The sequence below is a fragment of the Notamacropus eugenii genome, chromosome 4, assembly GCF_028372415.1.
Source record: "Notamacropus eugenii isolate mMacEug1 chromosome 4, mMacEug1.pri_v2, whole genome shotgun sequence".
Classification (NCBI taxonomy): domain Eukaryota; kingdom Metazoa; phylum Chordata; class Mammalia; order Diprotodontia; family Macropodidae; genus Notamacropus; species Notamacropus eugenii.
Genome location: NC_092875.1, coordinates 70,947,230 through 70,961,669, shown reverse-complemented (window position 1 = coordinate 70,961,669; position 14,440 = coordinate 70,947,230). Strand labels below are relative to the sequence as shown.

The following is a 14,440-nucleotide window of genomic DNA, read 5'->3' as shown; positions in this document are numbered from 1 at the left end:
GTATCTCTAATTTTCAATCTCTGCTTATTTATTCCTGCACTTGCCCAGGTCTTCCTCATCTTGAAAAAGAAACCCTTGCTACTACTATCCCTCCTTTCAGGAGCCTTTGTGATTAAATTTTCTCCTCAGTCTGGCATTTAAAAGTCTATTATAATCTTACCCCAAATTTCCTTCCTATCTTCATTTCATATTATTCCTCATTACCCACTGTCTGTTCCAGCTAAACGGTTCCTGAACATATCTATCATCTATCTTCATGTGTTTACATAAATTATCTCTTTTACCTGAAATGTATCCTCCACATGTCTGCCTGTCATGATCTAGCATAACTAGAAAAGCTTTCTATATCTGTTGCTTCTACTTCCTCTCCTTTTCATCAATCAATCAATAATCATTTACTAAGTTTTTACTTTGTGCAGGACACTGCTAAAATCTGGGGATACAAAGAAAGTCAGCACGCTTTCTGACCTTATCACTCAGCTGAAAGTACTGTGTCCTGAGTTGTTTGTGATTTCTTAAATGCCAAATTTGATGAATTTTTTCAACTCACAGCTTCTCCTCTGGGTAGCATTGAACACTGTTGTCCATTCTCTCTTCCCAGATACTTTCTCTCTTGCGCTTTCCTCTCTCCTTCTTTCCCCTCCTTTCTCTCTCTCGACATAGATCTCTCTGGGTGCTACTCCTCTGAACTTCCCTAGTATCTATCTTGGGCCTTCTGCTCTTCTCCTTCTAAACAGTTTCCCCCCCCTTTCCATTCATTTTTTAAACATTTAAAAAATTATGAGTTCAGATTCTCTCCTACCCACCTATTGAGAAGGCAAGCAATATGGTACCCATGTACTTGTGAAACCATGAAACTGTTTCAAATGGTGTTCTCATCAACTCCCATAGATTCAATTATGATGTCTATGCAGATGATTCAGATCTATACAAATGTATTTGTCCATACTTAACCTCTCCTACCTCCAGTCTTGAACTGGATATCCTGTAATCTTAAATTTAGCATGTCCAAAAGTAAACTTGTTATCTTTCCCTTGACCCTCCTCCTTTCAACTTCTTTATTATTGTTGAAGATTTCACCATTCCAGTTATCCAAGTTGTCAATCTCCATTTAATTCAGTTCACATTTATTAAGTACTCACTGTGTGCTAATCACTGTGCTGAGTGTTAGGGATACAAATAAAAAGAAAGACTACTACCCTCAAGGAGCTTACAATCTAATAGCGGTACAGCATACAAGATGAAGCTGAAAAGTGAGGAGTATCCACCAGAGATTCTCTGACAAGGAGGGCACCATGCTTTTTGAAGTCAAAACCAAGCAAAGCTGCTGATGGAAAATGAAGAGTTACGTGAAAAGTATGAGAGCTCAGTATAAATGAAGACTTTGGGAACAGTTTGGTATTCTACCCTCTAGTTCTCCAATCAAGGGTATCATCCTTGAATCCTTACTTTCTCATCATATATAGCCAATCTGTCTCTAAGACCTGTTGATTTCATTTTTGTAACTTTTCTCAAATGCACCCCCTTATCTCCTCTGACGCTGTAACCCCTCTGGTACAGGCCCTAATCAACTTAAGCCTGGATTATTGCAATAGCTACTGGTAGGTCTGCCATCCTTGAGTCTCTTCCCACTCCAATCCTTTGTCCACTCAGCTGTCAAAGTGATAAAGTGATAATATGACTATGTCACCTCTTTTTTACCCCTTACTACCATTCAGTAAATTCCATTAGCTCCCTATTACCTCCAGAATCAAAGGAAAAAAAATCTGTTTGGTTTTTGAAATTTCTTTTGCCTTACTTCACATACTCTTTGATCCAGTGACCCAGGCTGTTGCTCCTTGCACATAACATTCCACCTCCGAACTCTAAGCATTTTCACTGGCTATTCTCTATGCTTAGAACACTCTCCTTCCTCAACTTTGGCTCCTGGCTTTCCTGGCTTATTTCAAGTCTCAGCTAAAGTCCCATCCTCTATAAGAAATCTTTCTCAGTCCTTAATCTTAATGTCTTTACTCCAAGCCTATCCCCAATTTATCCTGTATTTATCTTGTTTGTACATAGTTGAGCTCTGTGAGGCCAGGGACTATTTTTACCATTGTATCTCTGGTGCCTGGCATATGACAGACTCTTGTTGAATTGTTGACTGTTGACTTTCTGTCAAGGTAACCCACCATTCTTCCTGTTACCCAGATTTGCCACCTCAGAGTTGTCCTTAACTCCCCACTCTCCCTCATTCCATGTATCTAGTTATTTGCTTGATACTTAATTTTTTTTTAAATCAGTTTTTTTTTTTTACTCAGCAAAAATATGCCTTGTCCTCTTTCCCTGTCCTTCCAGGTGAGAATGAAAAGAAACCAAAACCTGGTGATATGTAAAAGTCAAGCGAAACAAATTTTTGCATTAATCAGGTCCAAAAGGAGCATACACACATGCATACATACATACATATGTACATATATATGTATATATACACCTACACATGAGTGTATGCGTATGTGTATGTGTGTTTCAAGCTGTACTCTGAGGCTTTCACTTTTCTATGAGATGGTGAGTAGCATGTTTCATCATTAATCCTCTGGGATCATGGTTAGTCATTACACTAATCAGAGTTTCTAATTTTTCAGTCTTTTGTCTTTAATATATTGTTGTCACTGGTTTTGTTTACTTTGTCAGTTCATACAAGTCTTTCCAGGTTTCTCTGAAACCATCCCTGTTATCATTTTTTATAGCACAAAGATATTCTGTCACATTTCTATACCATAATTTGTTCATTCAATCCCTTGTTGATGGGTACTCCCTCAGGTTCTATTTTTTTTGCCACCTATGGTGGAGCTATAAATATTTTTGTTCATCCTTAGACCAAACTTTCCCTTAATCCTCCTTCCTTCTAATTCCCCATTTCCCTTCTCTTCTCTCTCTTGTATGTTCTTGTTGAGTGAAATATATTTCCATACCCAACAGTGTCTATTCTTTCTTCCTTTGACCATTTCAGTGAGACTAAGATTCAACTAAGGTTCCTTCACTCTTACGCCTTATTTTATAAACGTATGCATTCTGATTATATGAGGGAATTCCCCTAATCTTCCAGTCCCTTATCCTCTTGTTTATTCCTCTTCCCTTCTCCATTTTTCTTTTAAAACTATCGGGATATAACAGAATCCCTCTCAGCCTTTCTGTCTAATTAGACTTCCACTGTGACCCCTGATAATGATGAAGGGCAGAGGGGACATGTTATCATTTCATATTGTGGTTTAACCTTGTTTAGCCTCTTATGATTGTTCTTTTTGTCTTTACCTTTTTAAGTTTCTCTTAACTCCTTTGTTAGAACTTCAAAGCTTCTGTGCTGTTCTTCTATTCCCGAATGTTTAGAGGCCCTGTATTTCTTTCCCCTGTAGCAATATACTTAGTTTTGCTGGGTAAGTTATTTTTGGTTATACTCCTATATATCCTTTGCCTTCTGGAATGCTGCATTCCAAATTCTCTGCTCCTTCATAGTGGTGGTTGCTAAAATCCTGTGTGATTCTGTCTGTGGATCCTTGGTATCAGAATTCTTTCTTTCTGACTGCTTGCAGTATTTTTTTCTTTGACCTGGAAGCTCTGAATTCTAGTTATAATATTTGTTGGAATTTTCATTTTGAGGTTTCTTTGAATACATTGAACTGAACAGAGATTGAATGGACAAATCTAATGCAGATATCTCAGGAACTGAGTGATTTCATTTGCTCATTCAGCATATTCTTATTTAGCACTTGCAATGTGTAGGGCAGTGGGTTAAGTACTATGAGGAGATACAAGTGGGAATTTCTAGAAAGGAAGATAACTTGTAGGTGGGTTGCCTGATGGAAGCTCTGGAAGTAAACTGCTTTTATTGTTTACTTTGGGATTTGAATTGAGCTAAAGCAAGACTTATGGTTTTCTGTGATTCATCAACACTTTTTTGCCTACCAGTTTAGTGAGAGTCAGCAGTATGATGTGTCAGCCAGGAAAAGCTCATGTGATTTCAGGATACATTAAGACAGGGATGGCTTCAGGAATATGGAGGTATTAGTCTTCCTGTGCTCTGCATTGGTCAGACCATATCTGGAGTATTGTTTTCATTTCATAGTTTACGAAGGACATTGAGAAACTGGACAGTATCTAGACAAGGACTTGAGGCCATGTCATGTAAGACTTAGTTGAAGAAACTGGGGACATTTAGCCTGTAGAAAAGAAGTGGTGGATGTGATAGCTGTCTTAAAGTATTTGAAAGGCTGTTATGTAGAAGAAGGATTAGAATTGTTCTGTTTGGGCCCATAGGGCACAACAAAGAATAGTCAATCCTTTGAAGTTACAGAGAGGCAAATTTAAATTTGATGTCAAAAAAATTTTCCTAACATTTAGAATTGTCCAAAAGTATAATGGGCTGTCTCAAGAGATATTTGGTCCCCACTCCTACCCCTCAATAGAAGTCATCAAACAGAGGCTGGATGGTACTTATCAGGTACATTATAGTACCTATAGGTAGGACTAAATGGCCAGAATTGCAACTCTAAAATTCTGTGGTTCTTGTATTTGTGAGACCATCCAAAGCATGTATTTTTAAAAGATAATGAACTCATACTTCACTTTTACTTCATCATTCCTTCTTTCTTTCAAGATTGGATGAAGATAATTACTAATTAAACTTTGGGTAGATATTTGGAACTCAGTCAGTAGGCATTTATAAAGTACCAAACTCTGCTACTAGGCACTCGGGATACAAAGATAAAAATGAAACAACCTCTCCCTCAAGGAGCTTACATTGTATTGAAAAACAATGTCCATATACAGTAGATATACAAAATAAGTACAAAGTCATTTCATGAGGGGAGATGTGCAGTTTGGGAGGGAGGTCCTAGATGTGGAGTGGGGAGTGGAGATTAGGAAAGGCTTCATGTAAGAGCTTCTGCTTGAGCTGAGTTTTGAAGGAAATAAGGGATCCTAAGAAGCAGAGAAAAGATTATGTTCCCCATAGGAAAAAGACAATATAAGTGAATGGAAGTGGTGAATTATAAAGGAGTCATAAGATCATACTAATTAATCAATAAGCATATATTAAGCACTTCTTGTGTAGCAGGTATGTAGATGGACAACAAGTGTTTATTAAGCACTTACTTTGTGCCAGGAATTGTGATGAGAGCTGGGGATACAAGTGTAAGCATGGAGAAGCTGCCCTTCAGGATCTTATATTTGAATGGATGAAGCACACACACACACACAAACAGGAGGAGTGAAGGATGGGGCATGAAAAGGTCTCTACATGAGGACCTAATGGTGAAGTCCAGAGAGCAAAAACACAGCTGAGAGGAATGAAGAATGACTGTCCTGGGCCAAAATTCCGAAAATGGAAGACACTTGAAGGGACTTACCAATGGGAAGAGGGGGCCAGCATGGGTGAGAACCCATGGAACTGAGGGAAGGTCCAGGGTGAAATGGCTGCTGAAATCATGGTGGTGAAATCCAGAGAGTCAAAAGCACAGCAGACACTATGTTCAATACTGAGTACATAAAAACAAAAATGAAACAGTTCCTACTATTATTATGCTGGTAAGAGACAAGGCTTAACAAAATGTGTAGGAGATCTCAGGATTTAGATTTAGAAGGCACTTTAAAGGTTATCTAATCCAAGCTCCATACTTTATATGTAGTACAGGCTCTGTGGCTACTATCCCAAACCTCCATTCTTATTGCAAGGCTGGGTCCCCAAAGGGCTGATGGATACTTCTCCCCTCAGAGTTCTTAAGATAACCTTGAGGAGTGGGGAGTGTCTAATACTCTTGCTTATGAGTCCCCACCAATGTGTTTCCCATCTTAATTATCATTTAATATCAATTAGCCAGACAGACTTGATTAGCTTTTTGAAATGAGTATTTACTAAGTAAGAACATTTGGTACAAAACATTCTACCAAAAGTCTGAGATATACTTTCCCACAAGTACCTACAGAATCCAAAGAAAAGTGGGTTCATGTGACAAAAGGATGTAAACATAGAGTTATCAATTAGTGGAAGTGTTTCTCACTTTGTGGATTTCTCACAAAATTGCCATTAGATATGATTCAGCTTTCTTCTGGAAGTGCCTCTTTTCAGGCAGCCTCTCTTCAGTTTATCAACTCCTAATGTAGGTGCTACTGTCAGCCATGCTGTTCTGGATTCACTTCTAGGGTGCCCATGGGAAGCTCTTCTAGCTCTTCGAAGTTCACAAGATCATCTTCTGGTCAAGGACACAAAGGGTGTTTCTTTCCCTCTCAGGGACATGGCTGAAGCTGCTTAACCTTTTGGTTGACTTATCAACTATAATTGCTGATTTTGAATTAGCTCGTTTTTGTCTAAGCCCCACAAGGTGTGACTGATTTTTCAGTCAGTCCTAATATATTTCCTATTTAGCATCATTTCTTCTAATGACTAGAAGCAATTTACTTCTTACAAATTGATGAAGGAATTTTGGTACCTAGTTTAATGCCATTAATTGACTGATACATTAATTCAGTCTATACCTTCATATACTGATGAGTCCCAGAGAAGTTAGGTGATTTGACTATAGTTACACAGAGAGTGAGTAGCAAAACTGAGATTCAACCTGTGTGCTCTGATTCAAATTCTCTTTTTGTTGTACTGAACTCTTCTCCCCCACAAGCTTTCTCATGTTGCTGGATTTGAAATACCAAGATTCACAGTGTAGAGCAGAGATGTCAAACTTGGACTGCAGGACTTCCAAGGGTGTCTACAGAATTATATGTATATACATACATACATTCATGTATATAAAACACAACATGGATAATGGAAATTTATGGTTTCCCAAGTCAGTATATGGCAGCAGAGGTCCATTTCTGTTTGTTTGATATCTCTAGTGTAGAGCTTATAGTCTGTAAGTAACCTTAGATATTATCTAGTTCAACCTTCTCATTTAACAGTTGAGAAAATTAAGACCCAGAGAAGTAAGGGATTTGTACAGGTACAAAGTACAATACTTGAGTATACAATGAGTAGGAGAGCTGAGGTTGAAATCCACCTCTTCTGACTTCAAATTCATTATTCTTTCCACTATAACAATTTGAAGTGTTCAAGTTTAGGATTAAAAGATGGTTAAAAGTCAGAACTTGTACCTTCATCTTTTTCCATCTTTGATGATATTGTTATATGACAAATTATTTCTTTTACAGAGTAATTCCTGGCATTCCCTTCTAGATGATTGGCCTTCAAAAAGCAATTTATAAACACATGAAAAAAGTGCTTACAAATTTTCATATTAAATTAACATAGTAAAACATTAATTTGAAGTCCAAGGACCTGGGAAAATTGATTTATATAGCTTTATTTGGTATATTTATTAAATAAGAATAGAAGAGGTACTTATCTAGGTGAAGAATAGCAGCTCATATGTTTATAGGATCATAAATCACAGATTTAGAACTGGAAAGGATGTCTCAGTTACAGAGAGGTTAAGTGACTTGTCCAAGGTCACACAGCTGGTAAGTGTCTTAGGCAGCATTTGAACCTCAGGCTTACTGACTCCAAGTTCAGTGCCCTATCCAGTTATTCCTAATTGAATTTAGCTTAACCAGTTTGCTTATTGTGTTATGGTATTAAGGTCTAAGATTTTAGACCTTCTTAGTATTAGAAAAAAGCAACAAGAAAAACCACAGATCTGTGTGTCTGCTTTCTTATTTACACATGACTTTATGATAGTCTTTTATATACAAATTGAGGGAACACTTGATGAGAGTAGTAGGAAGAAGGCAAACTTCAAGGGACAATATTCTACAATGGACTTCATCTTAGCATTTTGCAACTGACTGAAAGATGTAGAGAATATGAAACCCTACTATGTGTGTATATATATTTTGTAGATCAAAACACTACCTCGAAGACTCTCTTTTGCCAAATGTCTTCTATCCTTATGTCAGAATCGTTCATAATTCCTTGAAAGATATAACAGCAGAAATAGTCTTGTTTAGTGATCCTCTGATCATAAATGTCAGGCAAGGCATAAAGCAGGTGATATATGTACTTGCCAAAGATGTTTGCTACTGTGAAGAAGGTGGCCCAGCAGAGTCCAAGTTTAAAAGGGATTCCCTGTAGAGGATGAGTTAGTCCTAGTTATCTTATTTGTGGATGATATTATGCCAGTTGTATGAAACCCTAGTGTTGGAGTCTCCTGAAAGAGAAATATAACCACTCAGAAGAGTTTAGCTTGATCGTCCACCCCTGAAATACTAAGTGAATAAAGGATACCTGTTGCATTAGTGGTGTCATGCTATTGGCTGAGCAACCTATAGAGCCACAAGGATGTATTTTGGGACATTCAGCACAAAATGATATTGAGTTGGGCTGGACCCAGAATTAAATAGGAGGTGGTTAGGCTGGAATACCTTCAGGAAGTTATAAAATTAAAGACCCCAAGCTTCTGAAATCAGACATGTATTTTTAATTCTGCATTCTACTAGTGTTTTTACATGGCTGAGAGATATGGAAAACATCAGTCTCCAAAGAACTGAAAATTCATATCACATGGAAGACAGTGGAGAGGAGGCACATGATGGGTGTGAACAATCAGGAATGTTGAAAATAAATAGGAATAAAAGATGACATTAGAGAAATGTGTAAGGAGGAAGAGAAGACAGATTGGTTACATGGTGAAGGATGGCAGATGACCAGAGTGCTGCACTGGTGTTCTTGAGACGTTGGGAGAAATTGAAGAAGGTCTGCAGTACATTTGGTAGACTCCCGTTGGTGAACTTATGGGAGAACATGGACAATAGTTACACAGCTTGTATAAGCATGGATGGGTTACCATCTGTATTTGAGAGAACACCCAAATTAATGAAAGCATGAATCTATTTGAGTATTGCAGTAATACACTTTTATTTTTCCTTTAAAAAATCTGAACTTAACCCACACCAGTCAAAATGATCACTTCCATATACACAGTAGACCTGAAAAAGAGGATTGTATGTGAAACTACAAATCTCTATTCTGTACAGTTTGAGGGCTAATTCAAGAAGCAGTGGAGGACCATGTCTTTAAATATTTGAAGGGCTACTTATATGAAATTCAATTCAATTCAACAAAAATTTATTAAGAACCAACTTTGTTTAAAGCACAGTGCTAGATGCTGGAACAAAATAGTCCCTGCCCTTAAGTAGTTGCATTGTACTGGGGAGAAATGTCATGTATGCATGTAAGTACAAAGTAAACATCAAACAATACAGCCTGTAGTCCAGCATCCCAGGCTCTGGGCTTACACAGACTAAGTTCTATACTTGGGCCTACAGCCCAAATTACATCTCTTTGACTCATTTATCTTTTTGCAGAGTTCCCCTTGTCTAGGTTGCTTCTGTCTAAGCACTCAGGGAAATAGTACATATAAGATATAAATAGCCTTTATTTTATCCCACAAAAAATGCAGGTAATGCAAAGGATTTCTCAAGGTCCTCTTAACAGTATAATATATGGAACTGCATATATATCATATATTATATGTCAAAGGGAGATATGATTGTCCTCCTCTGACTAATATTACCTTCTCTTCAGGGACCTTTAGAGCCCTCAGACTTATGACACCACTATGTGGTTTGGATTCCTCTTGGACTACAAATAAATCTGAAATTGTTAGGTCCTTCCTAACACCTCTCAGCCCCTTACCCTGACCAGTTCTGATGAGTCCCGCCTACACCCCAAGGACCTATCTAGGATTCCAGGCTTCCAGTACTTAGGCTTAAGGTTAGGATTCTTCTACCTGCAAGGGGAAATAAATTTGGTTTTGCTACAGAGATAGTCTTCATATTTTAACAACTCCCTTTCAAACTTCATATATATCCTCTTACGGTTCAACTAAGGGCTGAGATACCATGCCACTGCCTCCTCACAGGTGGGAACAAGAATTTAATATCTAGGAACTTTCTTGAGACCATGATAGGCCCTAAAACTGCTTCTTACTTCCCTCTTTTTAGACCATGTGGAAAGTGGATGAAGGGTTAGACTTGCTCTGTTTGACCCCAGAAGGCCAGTTGGCCAAACAGGAAGTTGAAGAGTGTATTTCAGCTCGATAAAAGGTAATATTCCTAAGAAGTAGTACAGTCCAGAAGTTGAATGGGATGCCTTGTAAAATAATAAGTTCCCTCTCATTGCAGATCTTCAAGTAGCAACTGAATGATTGGTTGTCAGAATTGTAGAGGATATACCTCTTAGGACTGATTAGACTAGATAAGTCTGATGAGATCTCTATTGATTCTGAATGAAAGAATCTTAGCAGTACTTGAGTCCAAACCGTATTTGAGCAGGGATCTCCCTATAGCAAGGATTTTGTGTCACAGATATCCTTCAACAGTCTTGTAAAGCCCTTCTCAAAATAATGTTTTTAAATGCTTTAGATGAAATACATAAGATTACAAAGGAAATCAATGGTTAGTGAAGATAAAGTATGATTTTTTTCCCCATTCAAATTCACGCTTTGGAAGTAGGCATCTCTTTCTGGTTAGATGGTTCCTCCACTAACCTTCATTTAAGGAGTGTGTCCAAACTAGCCATGCCTTTATTCCTTTCCAGGCTGCATGCCAGTTTTTCCTACTGTGCCTCTATAGGTACCTTTATTTCTGCCCTTATCCCATCAACCCTCCACCTTTCATGCATTGTCTTCTCTCATAATTGTATTGGCATTCCCAGTGCCTGGCACACAATAAGCTCTTCATAAATGCTCATTGACTGAGTAATTTACTGATCCTTTGAGATATATTCACTGTGGACCTCAGCTTGAGTTGCTCTTCTATAGTATAGGTGATGAGACCCTATGAGTCATCTTTGCTTTTAAAAAAATCCAAATCTCCAAAGTTTTCTCTTGGTGTTGGTAGAATAGGTATTTTATAACTATAGGGAATGTTGGTTATGTTGTTCAGAAAAAAAGACTATAGTGATGTTGCATACAAGTATTTTTCATTAAGAGACTATAATATAATGGAAAAATACCAGGCAAAGAAGCAGAAGAACTGGATTCTAGTCCTGCCTTTATTGCAAACATACTGGATGATGCTGGGCAAATCATTTGACCTCTTTGAGCCTGAGTTTTCTTGTTTGTAAAATAGGATTATATTACTAATATTGACCCCTCTCAAAGAATTTTGTGAGGATCAAATGAGATGATGGATTTAGAAGCTCTTTACAAATGTCCAGAAGTGGTAGGATCATAGTATAGAATGTTTAAGTTGGAAGGAACATCAGACATCATCCAGTCTATGCCTTTCATTTTATAGATGAAGAAACTAAAGCTCAGAGGGATGGAATGACTTGCTTTAGGTCACACCATTGTAAGTTTTGGTATTGATGTTCAAACTCAGATCTTCTGACTTCTTGTCTGTCTTTCCACCATATCCTAGTCATGTTTTCATTGGTCTTAGTAATTTCTTTTTGTAACACAAGTGCACTTTATTTACCATTAAACTAAATTGTCTATACTGTGAAATGTAGACAGTTCTCAGCCATTGTTACTTGGTGCATTATTATAAAATGATTAATGCCATTTGTTCTCTGAGAAATCGTATTTTAGCCTGAAAGGTAGTGCTGACCTAATATCTTTTATAATGAAACTTTAACTCAATGGATGGTTTTATGTATGTATGTATTAATGTAGGTAAATGTGAACTACACAATATTTATTGCCTAAATTGTTTGGGATAGTTTTGTATCCAAACTTCTTAAGTAATTTTTAAATGAAGTGCAATAAACTGGCATAACAAGATCGTAAAAAGAACAGGAGAATGTAGAGTTTTTATTAATCATTCTCTTTTTAGAGGCCCAAATATTACCTCTCATTCTTTCACAACAGTTTGTAGAGGCTGCTTTTGTGAGAGAGGTGAAAGCATCATAAAACATCATAGATAAGAGATGGTTTTGCTTCATTAGATCTGTTTCGCTGTAGAATTATATATTTATTGTTTAGGCACCATGGCTTTATTTTAAGAGCTGGATTGGGTACACTTGTGAAATATGCAAAGTAGTACCTTAATAAATAAATGTATTATACTTTTGGGAATACTAATTTTTTTTAACAAGTAAGAAAATAAAGTGAAAAAAAAATGATTGGAGGCATCTTTAACTCTTAATTCTCTACCACTCCTTGTGTCTTGTCCAGTCAGTTGCCAAGGCCTATCATTCCTACCTTTGTAGTATTTCTCACATCTAGTAACTTTCTAAACTCATGACAGTAACAATCCTAGTATTTTTGTTCAGTTTTTTCAGTTGTGTCCAACTCTTTGTGACCCCATTTGAGGTTTTCTTGGCAAAGATACTGGAGTGGTTTGCGATTTCCTTCTCTGGCTCATTTTACAGATGAAGAAACTGAGGCTAACAAGGTTAAGTGACTTGCCCAGGGTCACACAGGTAGTAAATGTCTGAGGCTGGTTTTGAACTCAGATCTTCCTGACTCCAGGCCCCAGCATTTTATTTACTGCACCACCTTGCTACCCCAACCGTAGTATAGGCCCTAATTACTTTTTAGGTATTGACTACTATAAATTGGTCTAACTGATTTTCTTATCTCCAGTCTCTCCTTTTGCTAGTACATCTTCCACACACTGCCTGAATGATATTCCTAATTAAATACAATGATTGTGTTACTCCTTTACTCAGCATCCTTTGGTAGCTCTCCGTTGGCTCTTGAATAAAGTATTATGATTTGACTCTAGATTCAAAGTTTTCCATCGTCTGACTCCATCCTATGTATTCATCCTTATATCATATTCTCTTTTACATATTTGATATCTTAGCTAAATTTAACTTTTTTGCTCATTTGTGCCCTGCCTTCTCTTTTCCATGCCATTGCTTATATTATCCTCTATACTCCTCTGCTTCTCCAGTTTCTATCTAGTCCCTCCTTCTAGGGTCAACACAGACACTGCCTTCTTCCTAGGTGAAACAGGACTCTCCCTCCTCAAATTTCTTATAGCACTTTGTCTAGATTTTTCTTTTGCACTTATCTCACTCTCTACTGTATTATTGTTTTGTATGTGTGTGTACTTGTCCATACCTCCATTAGATTGTAAGCTCCTGAGTAGGCCCTTGTCATACCTGTCTTCACATCAACAGTGCTAGTGCCTTGTACATAGGACCTTAATAGATGTTGTTGAATTGAATACTGAAAGAGAATAATTTGCCATGATTCTTTTGCGTTCTTTCTTATGTGGGCTTAAGTATTTTAATCCATGTAAGCATTGTTTTCATTGTTATGGATAGATTTTTAATGCTCATACTATGGGATAAGCTTTTTAAGTAAACATGTTCTGATAGTTTTTGTCTCTTACTACTTATATTTCAGTTTAACACATTATGTAACTAATAGGTTAGATCAAATTGCCCTTCTATAAACAGGTGCGTACTATTATAACAACTCTCTGTACAGTCCCAGGGCTCTTCTTCAGGGCACTACCCAACTAGAGTGGGCAGAGGGTTATATTATTAAAGTTAAGTTTGCTGCACAAAGAAAAGTACCTTGATTTTAGGAAAAACATTAACCTGTAAGTAGATTCAAGCTTAAGTGAGATAGCTAAAATGTAATGTGAATGGATTTTTGGACATTGAACTGGAATTCATATTTAAATCTCTAAACTAACCTGATGGATTCTTCTGTGTTTACTTTGGTTCTAGCACTCAGCCTGCTACTGCTTATTCTCATTCAAGCACTGCATCAAATTATTCAGTTCAGTCAAGTCCTGGAGTGTCCCAGGCTGTGACCCCATCTTATGCCCCTACAACCCCGTCGCCCCGGCAGATCTCCTCAGTGGGTTTTGGTGGATACCAGGCCCACTCAGGGCAGGACTACAGTTATAGCATTCGTCAGCAGGAACCAACCTCGCAGCCTCCCACAACATTGAATTACCAGGTATTAGACTCAGAAGAGCTTCTGATAACTTTTTTTTTGACAGCTGACCTACTATATTGATATTAATACATGCTGCCTTCAAATATAGGCAGTACCTCTATAGTGAGATCTTTTGAAAGGAAAAGACAGATGAGTATATCTGGAAAATTATGTAAAATAATTATATAAAATTATATTAAAAATTTTATTAATTATTTACCGAGGAAGCTTTTTTTTTTTTAACATATAACTTTTTTTCCCCAGTTCAAATATATGAGATGTTATTGTTGGAGGGGAGCTCAGAGATTATCTAGTCCAGTTGTCTTTATTTCCTGGTTGAGGAATTATAGTTTATAAAGTTAAAATGACTTGCCTCTAGCTCCTCTAGCAAGTTAAAGGAGCACAAACTAGAACCCAGGATTCATGTTCTCCAGTCCAGTACTTCTTCCATTATTTCCCTTTGTACTGATTCTTATCATCACTTTTTGTCACAAAGAGAGAGCAGTGAAGATAAAAATGAACAGAAATTTAAGAGTGTACTTAAAGGCTACCCTTGAGTTTTAGATTAA

The 14,440-nt window shown here is 37.3% G+C and overlaps 1 protein-coding gene across 6 annotated transcripts in view; it reads left to right on the top strand.

Moving 5' to 3' along the window:
• The window catches only part of ZFR2 (zinc finger RNA binding protein 2), a 130,878-nt gene that overhangs the window by 22,812 nt on the left and 93,626 nt on the right, over positions 1–14,440 (top strand). For 4 of the 6 annotated variants that reach the window (XM_072601775.1, XM_072601776.1, XM_072601779.1 and 1 more), the window contains exon 2: positions 13,658–13,892. The exons of the other annotated variants lie outside the window; for them this stretch is intronic. In XM_072601775.1, coding sequence (XP_072457876.1) covers positions 13,658–13,892 — 235 coding nt within the window. The remainder of the gene's footprint in view (positions 1–13,657; positions 13,893–14,440) is intronic. 6 annotated transcript variants of the gene reach the window in all.